Here is a 21,742-nt window from a genome sequence, read left to right as displayed (position 1 = left end):
TGAAACAACTTCATTAAAAAAAGTATTATATGAAACAATTTCACAAGATTAAACAATTTCATGAAAAAATTTCATAAGATTAAACAATGAAATCGCCGGATGAAGGTGGTTTGCACGGTTTACACGAATGAGGGCGGTTTTCATTTGATCACTCCTCAAAATATTAAAAATTGATTTGTTTTTTTTTATTCAATGAAGCTAGAAACATTCATGAAAATTATATCTTGTTATGTAATGAATGAATGAATGATTTGAGGTACATTGTATCAAAAATTACCGGTTATGAACCTGTTTCATATGAAAATGTTTTAAAATGAAAAGGTTTCATATTACCATAGCATAATATATTAATGTTCATATGAAAAAGTTTCATTACGAAGAAACGGTTGCATAGTATATTAAATGCATAATGAAAAGGTTTCATAATGATGAAGCATGTTCATAATGAAACTATTTCATAATGAAAAAAAAAATATATATATATATATATATATATCTGTGTAATGCTAATATTCTTTGTTTAGTTCATTTAATTCACTAAGCCCTGTGCTTAATTCGAATTCTCCAACATATTTCTTTTTCAGGAAAAGAATTAGACAAGTGAAAGGATCCGGTGAAATAATTGATTCGGTTGAAGTTGAAGAACTTGATCTAGTTTCTGGTACATGATTTGTGATATTCTTTTTTTGTAATATTTTGGTATGTATATATATTTTAATCATTCCGGGTAGTTATATTATGTCCTGGATGGTTTAGGTTCATTCGGTTTGTACGTAATTAATAATTTTGGTTGTGTTTGACTTTATTGGGTCAAACCGTTTGAACATTTTTGGTGGTTTTAAAACTAAAGTTTGTGTCCCTTATGTTTTGGAGGTTTAAAATTAATGTTTTGGTGATTATGGGTTATTTGGACGTTTTATGACAACGGTGTTACAGCTCTAGCTTAACTAGGGGTTGTTCGGTTGTTTTTCATTTAAGAGTCTGCTTGTTAGCAACTTAATATGACTCATAGCTTATTCGATTGAGTTATACATGATTGCTTGGTGATGGCTTAATGATATAAAAAATGGTTTACTCATTAACTTTAAAAAGAAAACATTATGTGAAAAATCAAGTTTTTAATTTTTTTCTAAACATATACAGACAGATTAAAGCAGGTTATTGGAATCAAGCTGCATACTATTATAAAACACAACCTTTTATGGGTAATTTTGACCGGTAAACCCTGGTTTTAAGAGCATCTACAGCGCCTCCACATGCAACAAACATTGGACTTTGTTTTTGTTATTTTATATTGATATATAGGAATTGATGCAATCAAGATTAGTGGTAATGAAATCACGTGGGTCATGGAGACCACTCATCGAATTGCATTAACTTTTTATTATTTTTTATTTGAATATGAACAAAACAAAAAGCATCTCCTTCAAATTATAATCTGTCATCTTTTCTTAGTCTTGTTCCTCAGAATTGTTGACGTAGAAGATCACAAGCAGCAGCAGCAGCAGAACCATCCTCTTTGAGGTAAATGAAAGCTTTCTTCCATTGCCATGTCCAGAAACTGTCAAATATGTAATCCTTCTTCTTACATTAATACATTTCTTCATATTGCATAAACTTCCCTTTTGTTTGCTTATCTGTAGGTGCTTGCACAAGTAAGAATATCGAGCAATGGAGATTGTTGCCGCCATTGTTAGTCCTCTGGTTGAGTCTCTCGTAGTTCCCGTTAAGAAACACCTCGGTTACTTTATTTCCTACAAAAAGTATGTGAGCGATATGGGTACAAGAATGGGAGAGTTGGAAGCTACAAGACGTGGTGTTGAAGGCCACATAAACCATAACAAAAGCAATTACCTTATGGTTCCAATGGAGGTCAGTGGTTGGTTGGAAAAAGTAGGAAATATTGAAGCACAAGTACGGGAAACAAGTCTTAGTGATGTCGACAGTTGCTTCAATCTCAAGGTTAGGCATAGGCTAGGAAGGAAAGCCTTTAAGATCACTCAGGATATCCACCGTCTCAAAGAAGAAAAGTCTAGGATTGATTGGACTGATCATCCAATTCCTCTTGGAAAAGTTGATTCCATGAAGCTTTCCACCTCTACACCATCAAGTCATCACAATGACTTTAAATCAAGAGAGCCGACGTTTATGGAAGCACTTGAAGCTCTCCAACCAGACAACAAAACCCACATGATAGCTTTATGTGGGATGGGGGGAGTCGGGAAGACCATAATGGTGCAAAAGCTAAAGAAAGTTGTAAGTGAAAAGAAGTTGTTTGATTTTATTATTGAGGCTGTTATAGGGGAAAAGATGGAGGTGCTTCTCATTCAGCAAGCTATAGCAGACTTCCTGAGTTTAGATCTAAAAGAAACCACTACAGCAGCTAGAGCTATTAAGCTTCATAAAAGTTTCGAGGCCCGTTCTGATGGTGGTAAGAAGAAGTTCCTAATAATACTAGATGATGTATGGCAGTTCATTGATCTAAATGATATCGGGTTAAGTCCATTGCCAAATCAAGGTATCRATTTTAAGGTATTATTGACATCACGAGACCGAGGTGTTTGTACTACGATGGGAGTTGAACTTGATTCAATTCTCAATGTGAAAGTCATAGAGAACTCAGAAGCATATAATTTCTTTCTCCAATTTGTAAAGGTTTCCGATGATGATGATCTCRATCTTGAGCTCCGTGAGATAGGAGAAGATATTGCAAATAGATGTCAYGGTCTGCCCATTGCCATMAAAACCATAGCYYGTACTCTTAAAGGTAAAAGCAAGCATGTRTGGGAAGATACACGTTCTAGAATAGAGAACAAAGATGTTGATGAAGCCGTGCATCAAGTTTTTGAGATAAGCTACAGAAATCTCCATGATGAAGAGACTAGATCAACTTTGTTGTTGTGTTGTTTGTTTCCCGAAGATTTCGATACTCCTGTGGAGGACTTAGTGAGGTACGGTTGGGGCTTGAGAATATTTAACAAAGTGGATACTATAACAAAAGCAAGAAACAGGTTGAACACATGCATTGAGCGACTCATACATGCAAATTTGTTGATTAAAAGTGAGGAAGTTGGTTGTGTCAAGATGCACGATCTAGTGCGTGCTTTTGTTTTAGACATTTGTTCCGAAGGGAAACATGCTTCAGTTGTCGGTGATATGTCAAAGTGGCCTGCAAAATCTGTGAGCGAGTTTTGCAAAAGAATTTCAATAACATGCACAGGAATGTCTGAGTTTCCTAGAGATCGTAAATATCCAAACCTCTTGTTATTGAAGCTTATGAATGGAGAGAAGTCGTTTCCTGAAGACTTTTATCAAGAAATGAAAAAACTTGAAGTAATAGAGTATGAAAGAATGACGTATCCATTGATTCCCATATCACTTCAATACTCGAGTAATCTTCGAATGCTAAGTATCCATGAATGTCCATTTATGTTTGATTGCTCTCCTGTTGGCGATCTTTTGAACTTGGAATTGCTTAGTTTTACCTATTGCAAAATAGAAAAGTTACCATCCAGAATTGGAAATTTGAAGGAGCTAAAGTTACTTGATTTGACAGGCTGTCGTAATCTTTGTATTGATGATGGTGTCTTGAAAAGTTTGGTCAAACTTGAAGAGCTTTATATGTGTGGGGTTAGACGACATGCCGATGGTGATGAATTAGTGGAGTGTTCAAAAAACCTTGATGAAATAGCAATTGAGTTTTTTGGCAACAATGCTTTGCCAAAGAATATGTCATTTGGGAAACTTAAAAGATTCCAGATCTCTTTGGGATGCTCTTTAGATGATTATGATCTTCGAAACAAAGATTCACTCGAAAACACATTATGCTTGGTGACCAACAAATGTGAACTTTTGGATTCTAGGGTGAATGATTTGTTTGGAAAAACAAAGGTGCTTGTTTTACAAGTGGATGGTATAAATGATCTTGGAGATTGTTTAGGGGAATCCTTGCATCGTTTTGGATGCCCATTTTTCAGTTTAAGAGTCCTTCATATTTGTAAGAGTGCACATTTGAGATACCTCTTCACAGTCCATGTGGCAAATGGTCTGAATCAGCTTGAGCACCTCAAAATTATCGGGTGCCCTGCTTTAGAAACACTTATAGATGATGAGAATTGTGAAGTTGAGGTCATCAAATTTCCAGCTCTGAAGTTACTATTTTTGAGTAATCTACCAATGCTAATGAGTTTGTGCAAGCTGGGTGGCAACGTAATTGAGTTCCCACAATTGGAAGTATTGGAACTTGATAACCTTCCAAATTTCACTAGTATTTATCAAGATTTTCTAAAGAAAGAGGTACATATGCTTTAGTTAACGTAAAAGTTATAGTAATAAACTTCAATTTTCTAGTAGATTGCGTTAGTAATAGAAGTCACAATATTACTTGATTTGAATGTAGTTATTTGATTATGATACAGGTTATGAGTTCTAAGTTGAAGGATTTGACGATTACGGAGATGGAGAAGTTGACGGAGATATGGCCAAGTCAATATTTGAGTAGTAATGAGGTTAGTCAGTTGAGAATGATTCAAGTGAAAAAATGTGATAGTCTTGTGAACTTGTTTCCAAGCAATCCAATGTCGTTGTTGTGTCATCTAGAAGAACTTAAAGTTTTCAACTGTGGTTCTATTGATGTGTTATTCAATATTGATTTGGTATCATGTGTTGGTGAAATTGAGGAAGGGAACAATAACTTAAGATCCATTAAAGCAATTGGATTAAGGAAACTTAGAGAGGTTTGGAGGGTGAAAGGAGTAGTCAACTCTAGTCTCCCCATTCTTGGCTTTCAAAGTGTTGAATGCATAGTGATAATAAGATGCAAGAGGTTAAGACATGTATTCGCACCTACCACCTCAAACTTTGACATGAGGGCACTTAAGAAGATTATTGTAGATTGCAGTGATGGTTGGGGAGAAAATAAAAGCAACACTGAAGAGGTATGTTGTGTCATCCTAACTTTCAGTTTCATTATAAAATTGTTGATGCAATTTAATTTTTGTTAAACGAATTTGCTAATTACATTTGTTGTTGGAATTAATATATGCAGATTAATGTTACAAACAATCAAGAGATGTCAGAAGTGGATGATGATATTCATAATGTTGCATTCCCATCTTATCTCATGCATAATTTGCATCAACTTCATAGGCTTAAGTTACTTTATTTTGAAGGGGTGGAGGTGGTGTTTAAGATAGAGAGTTCAAGTTGTAGAAAGTTGGCAACAACTCAGAATAATCACCAACCGCAACTACTCCCTCACCTCAAGGATCTGGAATTACGTGGTCTGAAGAGGATGACTCATGTGTGGAAGTACGATTGGAACCAATTCTTAGTTTCTCAACAAGAACCGAAATCTTCTTCATTCGTCAATATCACGAGCATAACCCTTAGTTCATGTGGCCGTATAAAGTACTTATTCTCTCCTCTCATGGCCAAACTTCTATCCAACTTAATTAGCATCACAATACAGTCGTGTGATGCTATGGAAGAGGTTGTTTCTAACATAGACGATGAATATGAAGAAATGGCTACGACTATATCTTGCCACAAAAATACCACTTTCTTCCCACATTTAGACAATCTCACCCTTGGTTTTTTACCATGTCTAAAGTGTATCGACGGTGGTGGTAACAACTGCGGGGGCAAGGAACTCATGACTTCCACTGTTACTGCTTCTTCTGTTTATGATAAATCCCAGGTATAGTTTCGTTTTTTTATCACTATCACGTGAAAATTTAACTATTTACTTCAAATTTTGTATTTATATGTAAATGTGCTATCAGTTGTATATTTCATGATCTTCGTTAATATTCGCTTGTTGTATATGATATCTCAATTGATTAACTTAATTTCTTTTGTCATCTATTGTAGTGTTATCAAGTTGGTGGAGCATATTGGTCCTCTTTCCAATACGCAAAAACAATAGATATACAGAAATGTCATGCCTTATTAGCTCTGATTCCATACCAAGCGGTTGGTGACAATGCTAATATTGGTGAAGGAAGTGGTGATACGGTTACAATCCCAACGCCGATAAATATGACTTCACTTGAATTGCCCAATCTAAAAACCTTGTATATTGCCGGATGCCACAGTTTGAAATATATATTCACAGCTTCTGTACTTAAGAGCCTTAAGAAATTCCAGGAGTTGAAGATAAGTGATTGCTCTGCAATACAAGTGATTGTGAAGCAGGAAGACAATGGAGAGCACATAATAGGATTGGAAGATGTAGTCTTCCCTCGTCTTACGACCCTTACACTAGTTGGTTTACCAAGTCTCAAGGGGTTCTTCTTGGGGAAGAATGACTTCCAGTGGCCATTATTGGATAAGGTTGAGATCTACCGTTGTCCGCAAATGATGATTTTCACATCTGGTCACTCGATGGCTTCGAAACTGAAATACATACATACAGGTGTAGGCAAACATAGTCTTGAATGTGGCCTCAACTTTGATTGGACCAATGCACCACATGAGGTAAAATATGTTGTTACCTGGTTCATTGAACTATAAAATTAATTACTAACCTACCTCTAGTTGTAATATGTGCCTTCCACAACTAATTAACATTCTTTTAGTTTTTATCAATGTGGTTGACCGATGTATGTCTTTTTCTTAATAGGGTCAACTCTATAAGTCAAGTTCCTGCTCGACTGCTGCAGATATAATAGAGTTACTTCAATTCCCTTGGTCTTTTTCCAACTTAGTCGAACTATATATTATTGATTTTGACAGTAAAGCAATATTTCCAAGCCATGAGTTGTTTAACGTAGAAAATGTTGGAGATATTGAAGAAGCAGAAAAGGTATTTGAAGTAGTAGAAGGGACAAATGGTGAAACACAATCTGCAGATGATGTGATACTAATTTCCAAGAAAAAACAAGTTATATGGAAGAGTAATTGGTGGATACCATCCAAACTTTCAAACCTCACAAGTGTATCACTTCACTCTTGTACAAATCTGGAACATGTTTTCTCTCATGGCATGGCTGCTAGTTTAGTCCAACTGCAACACCTTTCTATATATGGCTGCCCCAATTTGAAGGTAATTGTGGAGGCAGTGCGAGATTCCACTAACGAGGTGGTTTCCTTCCCTTGTCTAAAATTCTTACAACTTGCTGAACTTGAAAGATTGGAGGGATTTTGTTTGGGGAGTGATCAGGCTTTTCAATGGCCATCATTAGATACTTTGATAATAGGAAGATGTCCAAGAATGACAGTTTTCACCAAGGGACAGTCTACTACTCCAAAGCTAGAGGTAATAGGAACAAGTTTTGGATGGTGTGAGGCAAAGGATGACATCAACTCCTTTATAAGGAAAAAAACACAAGAGGTAGGTTTGTGATATTCAATTCCTTCTAATTTGTGAGATTAAGTTATGTTATTTTAATATGAACATTCTTGTTTTAATTACAGGGATACAAATTCTAGAGAAAGATTGATCGAGGCTTCATGGAGTTTAAGGTACGGATTCCTAACCCTTTTCGTTTATTTTATTCTTTTACATATTTTTTTTGCAAACCCTAAAGCTCTTGTTTAACTAATGACCGTTCCAAATTGTTCATTACTGTATCTTCCGTTCACTCGTGCTTGTTCTACGTTATATATATATATATATATATATATATATATATATAGGGTTGGGTTCACGTGAGACCAGTCTGTTTTCGTGAGACCCGTGAGACCACATTTTTACACTTGAAACTTCACAGAAAAAACATTGTGAAGGTTAAAAAAATTCACCTTCACAGCATTTTGCTGTGAAGTTTCAAGTGTAAAAAAGTGGTCTCACGGGTCTCACGAAAACAGGCTGGTCTCACATGATCCCAAATATATATTGAAACCGTGTAAACCAATTTCGACCAATAGGAAAATTCCTTTTTTTCTAATTAAATTTAATCAATAAGGGTATTTCGGTTATTTACAATATTTTCTATTAAATATGGAAGTTATTAATAGATCTTAATTAAGAAAACGTAATAAAGGAAATTATATAAATGGTAACATTTAAATATTTAATTATATTAAAAATTTGGATTTCATATATTGTCATGAATTATAATCAGGAAACGTGTCTTGATGAAACAATTGAATTATAGAATGAAATCATCAAAACGTAGATGAACAAAAAAAAATCCACAATATGAAACAAGTTTCATGAACGTGAAACCGGTTCATGTTGCAGAAAAATTAGGTGAACCAAAACATTTTTATGGTGAACCCGTTGCATTGATGATGTAGTTAATCTTTTTTTTATGAGAAGCAAAATGAAACCGGTGCATTTTGAAAAAAATTATGAAAAGGAAAATGAAACAGGTTTCATGAACGTGAAACCGGTTCATGTTGCAAATAAATTAGGTGAACCGAAACATTTTTATGGTGAAACCGTTGCATTGATGGTGTAGTTGATCCATTTTGTTGATGAAAAGGAAAATGAAACAGGTGCATTTTGAAAATAAATTATAAAAAGGAAAATGAAACAGGTTTCACTCGGGTCTTTGTGCAAATAAATAATGTAAACCGAAACATTTTCATGGTGAAACCAATTTCATTCATATAATGTAATTCAAAATTTAAAACGATTCATTCCATATAATTGAATATGGTGTGTTATATTCATTTTTTTATATGTTTTATTGATGGATGTGGTTTAAAGTTAAAAATAATATATTGCTTTAAAAAATGAAAATAGTGTCATTAATATCTAGAAGGATGTTACCAAATGTTAAATTTTGTTTACCATTTTTGTCCTTACTATTGAAATAAAGTAAAATTTTCATATATATATATATATATTTTTAATTTCCTAAAATAAAGTAAACTAATATTGGTCATTGATCAAGAAAATGGATGAATGAGATTGGTTTGCACGGTTTACACAAATGCGGCAGGTTTTTATTTGAACGCTCATCTATATATATATATATATATATACATACATACATATATATATATAGATGAGCGTTCAAATAAAAACCTGCCGCATTTGTGTAAACCGTGCAAACCAATCTCATCCATCTATTTATGTATGTATGTATGTATGTATATATATATATATATGTATGTATGTATATATATATATATATATATGGCAAGTAGAACATGTCCTAATCATGCTATTTAATTGTTTGGTAACATTTTAATATGATTTTTAAGTCTAAGTGTACATATGTTGGTAGATGTGATCGGTTACGTACCATTCGGTTTGAGCCTCTCAATTGTTACAGCTACTTGTTCATTCAACATGTTTTTTTACATTACTTATGTTGATCATTCATTCGATGTCAATACATTTTGCTCTTACTCTTAATTGAGACTATATGACATCACATTCTTTTCGTTGTGACAAGTTAACTCCGGGTAAGTCAAGCTACTAACCACCTATGGGGGTACCATATGCGTATTTCGAGCTAAGTTTGTCCGTTCATATGCTTTCATGTGGTTATGTTATTTGTTGCTTTTACTGAGATTTTGGTACTCGTTTTGCCCGATATTTTGGCGTGTTTGTATTACCATTTTACTATAATTGTTTATCCGTTCATTAGGCATTTGGCTCAGCCGTGTTTTCTTTTATTCCTCGTAGCAGGTAATCAAGGGGGCGGCTAAGTCTTGTGACGGGGAGTAGACCAGGATCTCGATTTCAAAGGTTTCGAGAGGTTTAGTCCTACGTTATTTATTTATTGGATTTATTTATTTGGCTATTAGACTAGCATTTCTTTTAAGGTTGTATTTGGATTTTCCTTGAGTTATTGGAAGGTGCTTGAAGTGGTTTGTTTAGAGATGTATATTTCTTTGTTGGGATATATTTAATTTCGTTACTCAAAGGTTTTTTTTTTTTTTTTTTTTTGTATTGGAGACAATATTTTGAAGGTTATATATATCGGCGAAGCAATCTACGTTCCTATGGAATGGGGGTGTTACAATTACAGTATATGAACTTGTATATTTATAATCCTTAGTATCTCTTGACCAGGTGGTTGTATCAGTTGAGAAATTGAAATAGTAATCACCACACATAATTTCTGCACAGTTGGGAGCTATTTCAGCCCTTTGATCGACTTCGCTACTAACCAGCACCACTTTTTGGGGTAGAATTCTAATGCAGCACTACTCTTTGCTAACAATATATGGTATTGTTTCAATCATTTGAGGGAAGTTTTGGTACAAGTTTGCGGCTTTCTTTTTCAAGATTACAACAACATATTATCTTCACATGTCTACTCTAGGTGCAGGTACCTCCATGCATCAATTGCCCCTCCCCTAAAAGAAAAATGAATATTACTAGTAATCTCAACAAGAGCATAACCCATCAACGAAATGATGAAACCTCCTTGTATCACGAATGATGATCTTACACTTTTCAACAAACGATACAAACTTTGCCATGTTGTGGCAATCACCGCAGATCCTCAGGTTCTTTGTGATTATCAGAGGCTTGCTGTCATTATAGACCAAAAGACCGAATGCAATTGCCAGATTTTCACTGTGTTTGCTCACCAAACTTTCTTTAACTTCTTTCTTTACATCATTTAGAATGAACTTCAAATTAGGTACATATCCAGCCTTTTGAATTTTCTTGATAACTTCATCTAACTTAGCATATATACTCACTCTCAGGGTGTGCTTGATCATTCACAAGAAAACGATGAATCATGTGTCCATGTTCAATGTAGCTGCAGCTGGCAGTTCTTACAAGACCTTTCTCCTTCATTAAAGCTCGAACTATTGAAAAATCTTTCCAACGACCAGCCTTAGTGTATATGCTTGATAGCATATGCTTGATAGCATAATATAATTTCTAGGGTCCAAGGGGTTTAAAGTAATCAGTCTTTCTACAACTTCCTCACCAAGCTCTACGTTGACGTGCGTTGACCAAAGAAGAAAGATCCAATCATGCCCACGCACAACTCAGAAATGTTAACGAACGTGCTTTTTGTGTATTGAAAGAAAGATTCCTAATTTTGAAACAAGTGGCCCCTTATCCTTTTCGAATACGAAGAAACATTGCAGTTGCTTGTTTCGCAATCTATAACTTTATAAGAAGATGCAATATGCTAAATCAATTATTCAGGGACTACGACAGTAACTTCATGTTCATCAATGAAGCACAAGAACAAATTGACGGAGGCGAGGAAGACGAGATAGATGCAACGCCTTGGGGTCCGAAGACAATGAGTACATGGCTAATTTGCATAATGAGATTGCAAATCAATTGGTGTTAAATGTTTCAAGTTAGATGTTGTACACAACATATTGGGTTTGAACTTGCATTTCATGTGATATTTTGTTATGCCAAAACTTGAACAAACAATTGTTATGCTTGTTTAGATTGATATGATATCATGCATTGGCTTGGACCGTTAATTATTTTCTATTTTTAATCTAGAAATTTCCATCAGAACTTTTGTTAAACGTTAATTTTCATTAAACACAAGACTGGGGTAAAATGATAATTTTATGTCATTCAAACTGTTGATCCAGAACAGTTCCCAAACAACCATTTTCATATATAGACTAAATCATTCTGATCATTTAATCATTCTGTACTCAATCATTCAGTATTTGCCAAACAGCCCCTAAGGTTACCTATTGCTATTTTTTTGCTTATGGCTCTTGTAACATCCGCCCTCTTAAATATGCTTAACTAGTGATTCTGAATATGTATTATATGTTAAAACATGCTTTACGTGCTAATTGTGTAAAAAGAGAATTTGCTGAAATGCCTAGTGTACTAGTGAGCTATAAGTAGAATCCATAGTTAGAATGAGATGTAGGAGATAAGTTTGGTTCTAACACCTCACAAATGGCATAATCAGACAATGTGAGGGTTCAAAATACAAAGTGTATTTCCTAAATGGAAATCAGGTAGGTAACTAGAGTGCCTAAATGGGAAAAATCTACCCAAAACTTGAACGTATGATCTAAATGGTGATGTAAAGGTTGGAACACCTGTGAATAAGTTAATATGAAATGTTAAAAGTGGCGGAAGTCGAAAAAGTCACGTAGATTGCATTTTATGCAAGTTTTACAAATTACGTTGCTTTTTCGGTAAACTACGTGCACAACACTCAAACGGGAGGTGTTTGATGGGATTTTAAGCTTTGGAACTAAGTTTTGGACCTATTAGGAGTCGCTGGAGGGGTCGTAAATTTTTTACGGGATTCCGGACCCAAAATCAAAAACGACAAAATTGCAAAGGAAAGCATAACACTTGCAAATATGTAAAACTGCTTTTATTGGGAGGTTTTTTCTGGATTTTTTTATTGGAAGTTATAGATTATCTAGTTACGAACGCATAGGCGAAAACCTTATCGAAAACGGAGGTCCGTGCGAAATGTTATGAATTTTTTTTGTATTAGGTGGTTAATGTTTTATCCAGTTTTAGAAAAAATTGTATAAAATCATAGAAAAATCGTATAAGAGTGAGTCCAGTGGCATTTGAAAGGCATGGATTCTTAGTGTATTTTATATAGAGATGTCATAATCTAATTACAACTTTAAGAATGGTAAAAAAATGCACTTTGCACAGTGCTGTCAAACTGAATTCCGACAGCCCATAGCTACTGTGTTGCAAAATTTGTATAAAATCAAAGAAAAATCATGTAGATACGATATTAGTTCCATTGTAAATGTAATTGAGTCTAGTTTAATTCACATTTAGAAGTCATTGAGTAATTTTGAGGTTAAGTGGGGTAAAACAGGGCTAGAATACAGTGCTGTAATAGAAAAATTGAAGTATGAAAATTAATTAGTCATGGGGCTAAATTGAGTTATATGCATCCAATGCTCATGAAACTTAATGTACATACTCCAGTGTTTGGTGCTTCTGGAAGGTATGTCTGCTATGACTAATGTTTTGGAACGTGTTTACGGTATGACATCGTTGATAAGAGTAGATTCTCATAAATTGATCATTGGAATCGTTATTGTTGATTTATTACGGTATGTTTTGGTATGTGTACGGACGAACGGATTCTCTTATTATGTCTTTTATTCGTTTTCTTACCGTATATATATATATATATATATATATATGTGTGTGTGTGTTTGTGTGCGCGCGCGCGCATGTGTAATGCTAATATTCTTTGTTTAGTTCATTTAATTCACTAAGCCCTGTGCTTAATCCGAATTCTCCAACATATTTCTTTTTCAGGAAAAGAATTAGACAAGGGAAAGGATCCGGTGAAATAATTGATTCGGTTGAAGTTGAAGAACTTGATCTAGTTTCTGGTACATGATTTGTGATGTTCTTTTTTTGTAATATTTTGGCATGTATATGTTTTAATCATTCCGGGTAGTTATATTATGTCCCGGATGGTTTAGATTCATTCGGTTTGTAAGTAATTAATAATTTTGGTTGTGTTTGACTTTATTGGGTCAAACCATTTGAACATTTTTGGTGGTTTTAAAACTAAAGTTTGTATCCTGTATGTTTTGGAGGTTTAGAATTAATGTTGTGGTGATTATGGGTTAATTGGACGTTTTATAACAACGGTGTTACAGCTCTAGCTTAACTAGGGGTTGTTCGGTTGTTTTTCATTTAAGAGTTTATTTGTTAGCTGCTTAATAAGCTTAATATGACTCATAGCTCATTTGATTAGTTATACATGATTGGTTGGTGATGGCTTAATGATATAAAAAGTGGCTTATTCAGTAACCTTTTAGGAAAAACTTTATCTAGAAAGTCAAGTTTTTAATTTTTTTTCTAAACCTGCCATTTCCAATTAAAAACACGCTCCTTCAAAACAAAAACATTCTCAACATATACAAACAAATTAATCCATATAGACAGTTTTATCCATTAAGGAAAGTTATTGTTCTGTTGGAGTGAGTAAAGGATCAGAACAATAAAAATGGTGATCTAAAATAAGCACTCTATAAAGTTATGTGTTTTGCTACAGGTTCCAGACTTTGGTCTGAGATGAAATATTTCAAGATCAGAAAGGAGGATCATCATGACCAGATGGCAGATGCATCAATGATTCAGTGGAGCTGCTTCTTCACATGAAAACAAACCCACAATCCAATCTCTCTTCTTATAGACTCTGGATGGGTTGCATCATCTTAACACCCAAAACCAGTAAAAATTAGCAAGAAAAAAGAACCCCCATCTCTGATTTGTARGGCATGTTTGTAACTTCTTACAATAAACAGTCAAATTGGTCATTGTAGTTTTGTTTTTAATTCCCTTTTCTTTCTTTTTGATTGATATCATGTTTCAGGCAGCAAAACAGAGAAGCATTGTCGAAGTTCAAGCATTCAAGTGTTTGGTAAACGACACCTACAGTCCGGAGTTACGAACAGTCGATTTCACAAACCACAAGTCTGGACGCACGGGCCTTAAGTTTGATTGCACAGTCCAGACTTTAGACAGCCAATTTTCAAGGTAAACCATGCCTTTTCTAAAGAGGATTAATCAAATGAAGAACATGTAGTCCATACAAGAGTTGAGAAAAATGATTCAAGAGTCTGAGACTAGCATATGGCTGTTAGCTTAAAAACGGAACCTGTTTTATTCAAAAGCAACAGTATCTGCCTTAACTGTTACATCCTTGGTATCTATGGTCTCACCTCTTGGATTTCCTTTTATGCTAATGTTATCACCCTTTATTAAGTTTATCAAAGTAAAAGGTATATGTTAAAAACGATCTCAACCCTTCATTAGTTTATCAAAGTAAATAGAATGTACAGAAATGATCTTAAAAGTATTCAAGCATTCATTCATCAATAATAATAACAGCCAAGCACACATCTCACAACTTCAGGCAACTACTTTTAGCTCCATGAGCACAACCACAACCAATCTAATATCTTACGGAGAGGCTTGCTGCAATGCATACATACACCTGCTCTGTGTTTGTGCATAGATATTAGATTAGAAGCAGAGATCTGGAGTGCTTTCTGATGCGTTGTGAAATGTGTGCAGAATCTGTTTTCTGGTTTGTGGCTTCACTCCATTATTGCTGATTCATACAAAGTATCCGAAGCTTCTACAAAGGTATGTATAAGGACCACCATGCACCCCCCCCCCAATGTGCTAAATAATTTCAGCAGGTGTACATTGAGTTGGGCCGATTTTCTAAATAGCTCAAGTTTGAGGGTTTAACCTTGCTAAACCCATTTGTAAATTTGAGTTGCTAGCGTTGAATCCCCCTTTTATCTCATCTTCAAACCACGTCTCAACTAAGTATTTTTTTTTTCAATCCCAAAGAAACCTCAAGAAGCTAAGGAAAGAAAATCGATCGAAAGGCGGGAGAGAAAAGGAACAATAGTTTGAAGTGGGGGCTCGTCAATTTCCCGTCGATTGGAGGTAAGTTCTGTCCCAGCCTCGAATTTATGTAATCAGTAATGGGTTGTGAATTTTGGGTTTCTTTGGGTAGACTTGGAGTCGTTTTGGTGGCCCGAAAGACATCGGTTCGGTTGATAATAATGGCAGCAGCATAGGGTTCGCTTAAGTCACCATTAAAACTCCAAAATTCTGCTCTTTCCCTCTTGATTTTAGTCCTAAAATAATTGCTTATCATTGGTAATTATAGCTGTCATTGTCTTCTTGCCAAGAGAGGTGTTAATCGCCGGAAAACGGGCCTAAACGATTCGATTTTCAGTCGAATTTGCTGCTGTTCCATGGTCCAATAATTGAGTTTGATCTTCCGGTCTGGGTTACTGGTTTGTCGTTAGATTTAGGCATCAAAGGGTTGAAATTAAGGTATTGAGATTAGTATTTGGAGCTGTTTAAAATGCGTAATGTTCTTGGAAATATCCATTGTCCTCTTCTTTGAAACCGTTTTTGTCGCAGCCTAAATAGATGAGATTTTTTAGTAGTTAAGTATATAATTATGATTTCCTATTGGTTAGCTAGTTGCCAGGTTCTATATATATATATATATATATATAAGTATGTATGTATATGATGGATTTTTGGGTATATATATATATATATATAAGTATGTATATGATAAATTTTTGTTCGAGACTGTATCTTCCGTTCACTCATACTTGTTCTACGTTATATAGGGTTGGGTTCACGTGAGACCAGCCTGTTATCGTGAGACCCGTGAGACCATATTTTTACATTTGAAATTTCACAGCAAAAACACTGTGAAGGTTTAAAAAAGTCGAACTTTCACAGCAAAAACACTGTGAAGGTTACCTTCACAACATTTTGCTGTGAAGTTTCAAGCGTAAAAAGGTGGTCTCACGGGTCTGACGAAAACAGGCTGGTCTCATGTGATTCCAAGTCATGTTATATATATATATATATATATATATATATATATATAGGGTTGGGTTCACGTGAGACCAGGCTGTTTTCATGATACCCGTGAGACCACATTTTTACACTTGAAACTTCACATTAAAAACACTGTGAAGGTTACCTTCACAGCATTTTGTTATGAAGTTTCAAGTGTAAAAAGCTCATCTCACGGGTCTCACGAAAACAAGCTCGTCTCACATGATCCCAAGTCTATATATGTATGTGTGTATATATATATATGTGTGGCAAGTAGAACATGTCCTAATCATGCTATTTGAGTTGGTACAAATATGTGTTTTCTCCAAAAGATCACGTTTAATTGTTCGGTAACATTTTAGTATGATTTTTACCTCTAAGTGTACATATATTGGTAGATGTGACGGGTTACGTACCGTTCGGTTTGAGCCTCTCAATTGTTACAACTACTTGTTCATTCAACATTTTTTTTACATTACTTATCTTGATCATTCATTCGATGTCGATACATTTTGCTCTTACTCTTAATTGAGACTATATGACATCACATTCGTTGTGACAAGTTAACTCCAGGTAAGTCAAGCTACTAACCACCTATGGGGGTACCATAGGCACGTCATTGTGGCACCGGTGGCGTGAAACTAACTGTGGCAGTGTGACCAGTCCACGGCGTCTCCTCTTTTGTGCTCTTGTGACAACTATTTGGTGTGATGGATATTAGTTTTAGGAGGCGTATGGATCAGCCATAGCACATGTGATTCGTTTTTGGGTGGGTGTCGGTGTAGTGTCCATGTCCACATCTCACATCTAGTACGTGTGGATCTGCAGTCCAACATACACATACAGCCTGTGTGGCCATATGTCTGACACTTGTCATGTTGGTTGACATGCAAGTGTATGCGTTTTTCGAGCTCGGTTTGTCCTTTCATATGCTTTCATATGGTTATGTTATTTGTTGCTTTTACTGAGATTTTGGTAGTCTTTTTGTCTGATATTTTGGCGTGTTCCTATTACCATTTTACTATAGTTGTTTATCCGTTCAGTAGGCATTTGGCTCAGCCGTGTTTTCTTCTGTTCCTCACGGCAGGTAATCAAGGGGGCGGCTAAGTCTTGTGACGGAAAGTAGACCAGGATCTTGATTTCAAAGGTTTCTGTGTGGTTTAGTGTTATGTTATTCATTTATTGGATTTATTTCCTTGGTTATTAGACTAGCATTTCTTTTAAGGTTGTATTTGGATTTTCCTTGACTTGTTGGAAGGTACTTGAAGTGGTTTGTTTGGAGATGTTTATTTCTTTGTTTGGGATATATTTAATTTCGTTACCCGAAGATTTTTTTTTTATATTGGAGATTATATTTTGGAGGTTTTATATATCGGCTTCGTTACGTTTCGAATCGATCATAGGAAATGGTGTTACAATTACAATATATGAACTATATTTATAATCCTTAGTATCTCTTGACCAAGTTGTTGTATCAGTTGAGAAATTGAAACAGTAATCACCACACATAATTTCTGCACAGCTGGGAGCTATTTCAGCCCTTTGATCTACTTCACTACTAACCAGCACCTCTTTATGGGGCAGAATTCTAATGCAGCACTACTGTTTGCTAACCATATATGGTGTTGTTTCAATCATTTGGGGCAAGTGCTTGGTACAAGTTTGCGGCTTTCTTTTTCAAGATTACAACAACATATTATCATTACATGTCCACTCTAGGTGCAGGTACCTCCATGCATCCATTGCCCCTCCCCCAGAAGAAAAACGAAGATTACCAATAATCTCCACAAGATTATGTAATCTCCACAAGAGCATAACCCATCAGCGAAATGATGAAACCTCCTTGTATCACGAATGATGATCTTACGCTTTTCAACAAACGATACAAACTTTACCATGTTGTGGCAATCACCGCAGATCCTCAGGTTCTTTGTGATTACTAGAGGCTTGACAGCTGTCGTTATAGACCAAAAGACCGAATGCAATTGCCAGCTTTTCACTGTGTTTGCTCACCAATCTTTCTTTAACTTCTTCCTTTACATCATGTAGAACGAACTCCAAAATAGGTACATATCCAGCCTTTTGAATTTTCTTGATCATTCACAAGAAAGCGATGAATCATGTGCCCGTGTTCAATAAAGCTGCAGCTGACAGTTCTTATAAGACCTTTTTCCTTCATTAGAGCTCGAACTATTGAAAAATCTTTCCAACGACCAGCCTTAGCATATATTCTCGGTAGCATAATATAATTTCTAGGGCTCAAGGGGTTTAAAGCAATCAGTCTTTCTACAACTTCCTTACCAAGCTCTACGTCGACGTGCGTTGACCAAAGAAGAAAGATTCAATCATGCCCACGCACAACTCAGAAATGTTATCGAACGTGCTTTTAGTGTATTGAAAGAAAGATTCCCAATTTTGAAACAAGTGGCCCCTTATCCTTTTCGAATACGAAGAAACATTGAGGTTGCTTGTTTCGCAATCTATAACTTTATAAGAAGATGCAATATGCAAAATCAATTATTCATGGACTATGACAGTAACCTCATGTTCATCAATGAAGCACAAGAACAAATTGACGGAGGCGAGGAAGAAGATATAGATGCAACGCCTTGGGGTCCCCAAGACAATGAGTACATGGCTAATTTCCGTAATGAGATTGCACATCAATTGGTGTTAAATGTTTCAAGTTAGATGTTGTACACAACATATTGGGTTTGAACTTGCGTTTCATGTGATGTTTTGTTATGTCAAAACTTGAATAAACAATTGTTATGCTTGTTTAGATTGATATGATATCATGCATTGGCTTGGACCGTTAATTATTTTTTATTTTTCATCTAGAAATTTCTATCAGAACTTTTGTTAGACGTTAATTTTCATTAAACACAAGACTGGGGTAAAATGATAATTTTATGTCATTCAAACTGTTGATCCAGAATAGTTCCCAAACAACCAATTTCATATGTGGACTAAATCATTAGGAGTCCCTTAATCATTCTGACCACTTAATCATTCTGCACTCAATCATTCAGTATTTGCCAAACGGCCCCTAAGGTTACCGATTGCTATTTTTTACTTATGGCTCTTGCAACATCCACCCTCTTAAATATGCTTAACTAGTGATTCTACATATTTATTATATGTTAAAACATGCTTTATATGCTAATTGTGTAAAAAGAGAATTTGCTAAAATGCCTAGTGTACTAGTGAGCTATAAGTAGAAGCCATAGTTAGAATGAGATGTAGGAGGTAAGTTTGGTTCTAACATTTCACAAATGGCATAATTAGACGATGTGAGGGTTCAAAATACAAAGTGCATTGCCTAACTGGAAATCAGGTAGGTAATTAGAGTGCCTAAATGGGAAATATCTACCCAAAACTTGAACGGATGATCTAAATGGTGATGTAAAGGTTGGAACACCTATGAATAAGTTAATATGAAGTGTTAGAAGTGGCGGAAGTCGAAAAAGTCGCGTAGATTGCATTTTATGCAAGTTTTACAAATTATGTTGCTTTTTCGGTAAACTACGTGCACAACACTCAAAYRGGAGGTGTTWGATGGGATTTTAAGCTTTGGAACTAAGTTTTGGACCTATTAGAAGTTGCTGGAGGTGTCGTAAAATTTTTACGGGATTCCAGGCTCAAAATCAAAAACGACAAAATTGCAAAGGAAAGCATAACACCTGCAAATATGTAAAACTGCTTTTATTGGGAGGTTTTTTCTGGATTATTTTTATTGGAAGTTATAGATTATCTTGTTGCGAACGTGTAGGCGAAAATATCATTGAAAACGGAGGTCCGAGCGAAAAGTTATGAATTATTTTGTATTAGGTGGTCAATGTTTTATCCTGTTTTAGAAAAAAAAAATGTATAAAATCATAGAAAAATCGTATAAGGATGAGTCCAGTGGCATTTGAAAGGTATGTCTTCATAGTGTATTTTATATAGAGATGTCATAATCTACTTACAGCTTTAAGATGGGTTAAAAAAATGCACTTTGCACAGTGCTGTCAAACTGAATTCGGACAGCCCATAGCTGCTGTGTTGCAAACTTTGTATAAAATCAAAGAAAAATCTTGTAGATGCGATATCATTTTCATTGTAAATATAATTGAGTCTAGTTTAATTCACATTCAGAAGTCATCAAGTAATTTTGAGGTTAAGTGGGGTAAAACAGGGCTAGAACACAGTGCTGTAATAGAAAAATTGAAGTATGAAAGTTAACTAGTCATGGGGCTAAATTGAGTTATATGCATCCAATGCTCATGAAACTTAATGTACATACTCGAGGCGATATTTGGAGCTTGTTTGGTGCTTCTGGAAGGTATCTTAGTATGTAAACACGAGGTTGGGACGTAAGCTCCATTATAGCTTTCGTTTGGTAATAGTAAAAGCTCAGTGAGTTAAATGTTTATTCAAGTTATATTGTATTATGTGTATATATGTATATCTCATATTTTTCATGATTTGGATGTCCTCTAAGCTGGTTGGTTTTGTCTTTGGTCAATCATGTGCGTTGGTCTTCAGATTGAGATTCTTCTACACTGTCGGTCGGTTTCGGATCCGAATTCTGTTGGTTTTGTTTCTTTGGTTTCTTTGTTATTGGTGCAAAAGCTAAAGACCAGACAACAAAACCCACATGCCTAAGTTGAATCCCACTTTAACCACTTTCTGCCCCCCCCCCCAAGCATGACTTTGAGAGGGTAATATGGGATTTGGTTTGGCTTAGAGCATGCAATTGATGTTTGTCTTGTTATAAATCATTTGATGCATTCTATCATATTTGTATCGATACATGAACTTGGGCACGCCCTTGCTGCTACCAGTCAAAGTGTTCATGACTGTTGCAAACAGTCAAATTGGTCATTGTAGTTTTGTTTTTAATTCCCTTTTCTTTCTTTTTGATTGATATCATGTTTCAGGCAGCAAAACAGAGAAGCATTGTCGAAGTTCAAGCATTCAAGTGTTTGGTAAACGACACCTACAGTCCGGAGTTACGAACAGTCGATTTCACAAACCACAAGTCTGGACGCACGGGCCTTAAGTTTGATTGCACAGTCCAGACTTCAAACAACCAATTTTCAAGGTAAACCATGGCTTTTCTAAAGAGGATTAATCAAATGAAGAGCATGTAGTCCATACAAGAGTTGAGAAAAATGATTCAAGAGTTTGAGACTAGCATATGAGTTTTACGTGATGAATAAGGTATAATCAACAATTATATTGTTACACATTTTGTACCATATGTTTCTATTAAAACCATTGCGCCGTTTTTTGCAGGAAATATTTATGTGCATCACGAAAAACAAACAACGGCTTGGATATACATATGAACATTATTTTACAAACGATTGTAGTTCTTTGTTCATTCAAGAATTTCAAGTTTTGTACTGAGGTCTGAGTAGATGGTTACAGAAACCCGACATGTGTGCAATTTTTTGTTCATTCGATCTTGCTAACAAACAAAATTAGTCTTCTTTTCTTAGTCTTCTTGTTCCTCATAATTGTTGA

General features: G+C 35.2%; 1 protein-coding gene and 1 long non-coding RNA gene across 2 annotated transcripts; both read left to right on the top strand.

The window, feature by feature from the left end:
* Positions 1-1,426: 1,426 nt before the first annotated feature.
* LOC112503736 (probable disease resistance protein At1g61180) lies at positions 1,427-6,308 on the top strand. The gene is made up of 6 exons (XM_025107756.1): positions 1,427-1,524; positions 1,644-4,296; positions 4,419-4,937; positions 5,048-5,698; positions 5,872-6,094; positions 6,196-6,308. The coding sequence occupies exons 2-6, from the start codon at positions 1,672-1,674 to the stop codon at positions 6,306-6,308; spliced, it is 4,131 nt and encodes a 1,376-aa protein (XP_024963524.1). The 5' UTR covers positions 1,427-1,524; positions 1,644-1,671.
* An 855-nt stretch (positions 6,309-7,163) lies between these two features.
* Positions 7,164-9,745, top strand: LOC112507997. Its single transcript, XR_003068589.1, has 3 exons — positions 7,164-7,333; positions 7,417-7,464; positions 9,587-9,745. It is a non-coding gene; the product is annotated as an uncharacterized LOC112507997 (long non-coding RNA).
* Positions 9,746-21,742: the final 11,997 nt, after the last annotated feature.

The sequence above is a fragment of the Cynara cardunculus genome, assembly GCF_001531365.2.
Source record: "Cynara cardunculus var. scolymus isolate 2C chromosome LG 1, CcrdV1, whole genome shotgun sequence".
Classification (NCBI taxonomy): Eukaryota; Viridiplantae; Streptophyta; class Magnoliopsida; order Asterales; family Asteraceae; genus Cynara; species Cynara cardunculus.
Note: the sequence above shows the minus strand (reverse complement) of the source record. Positions and strands in the feature narration are given on the sequence as shown.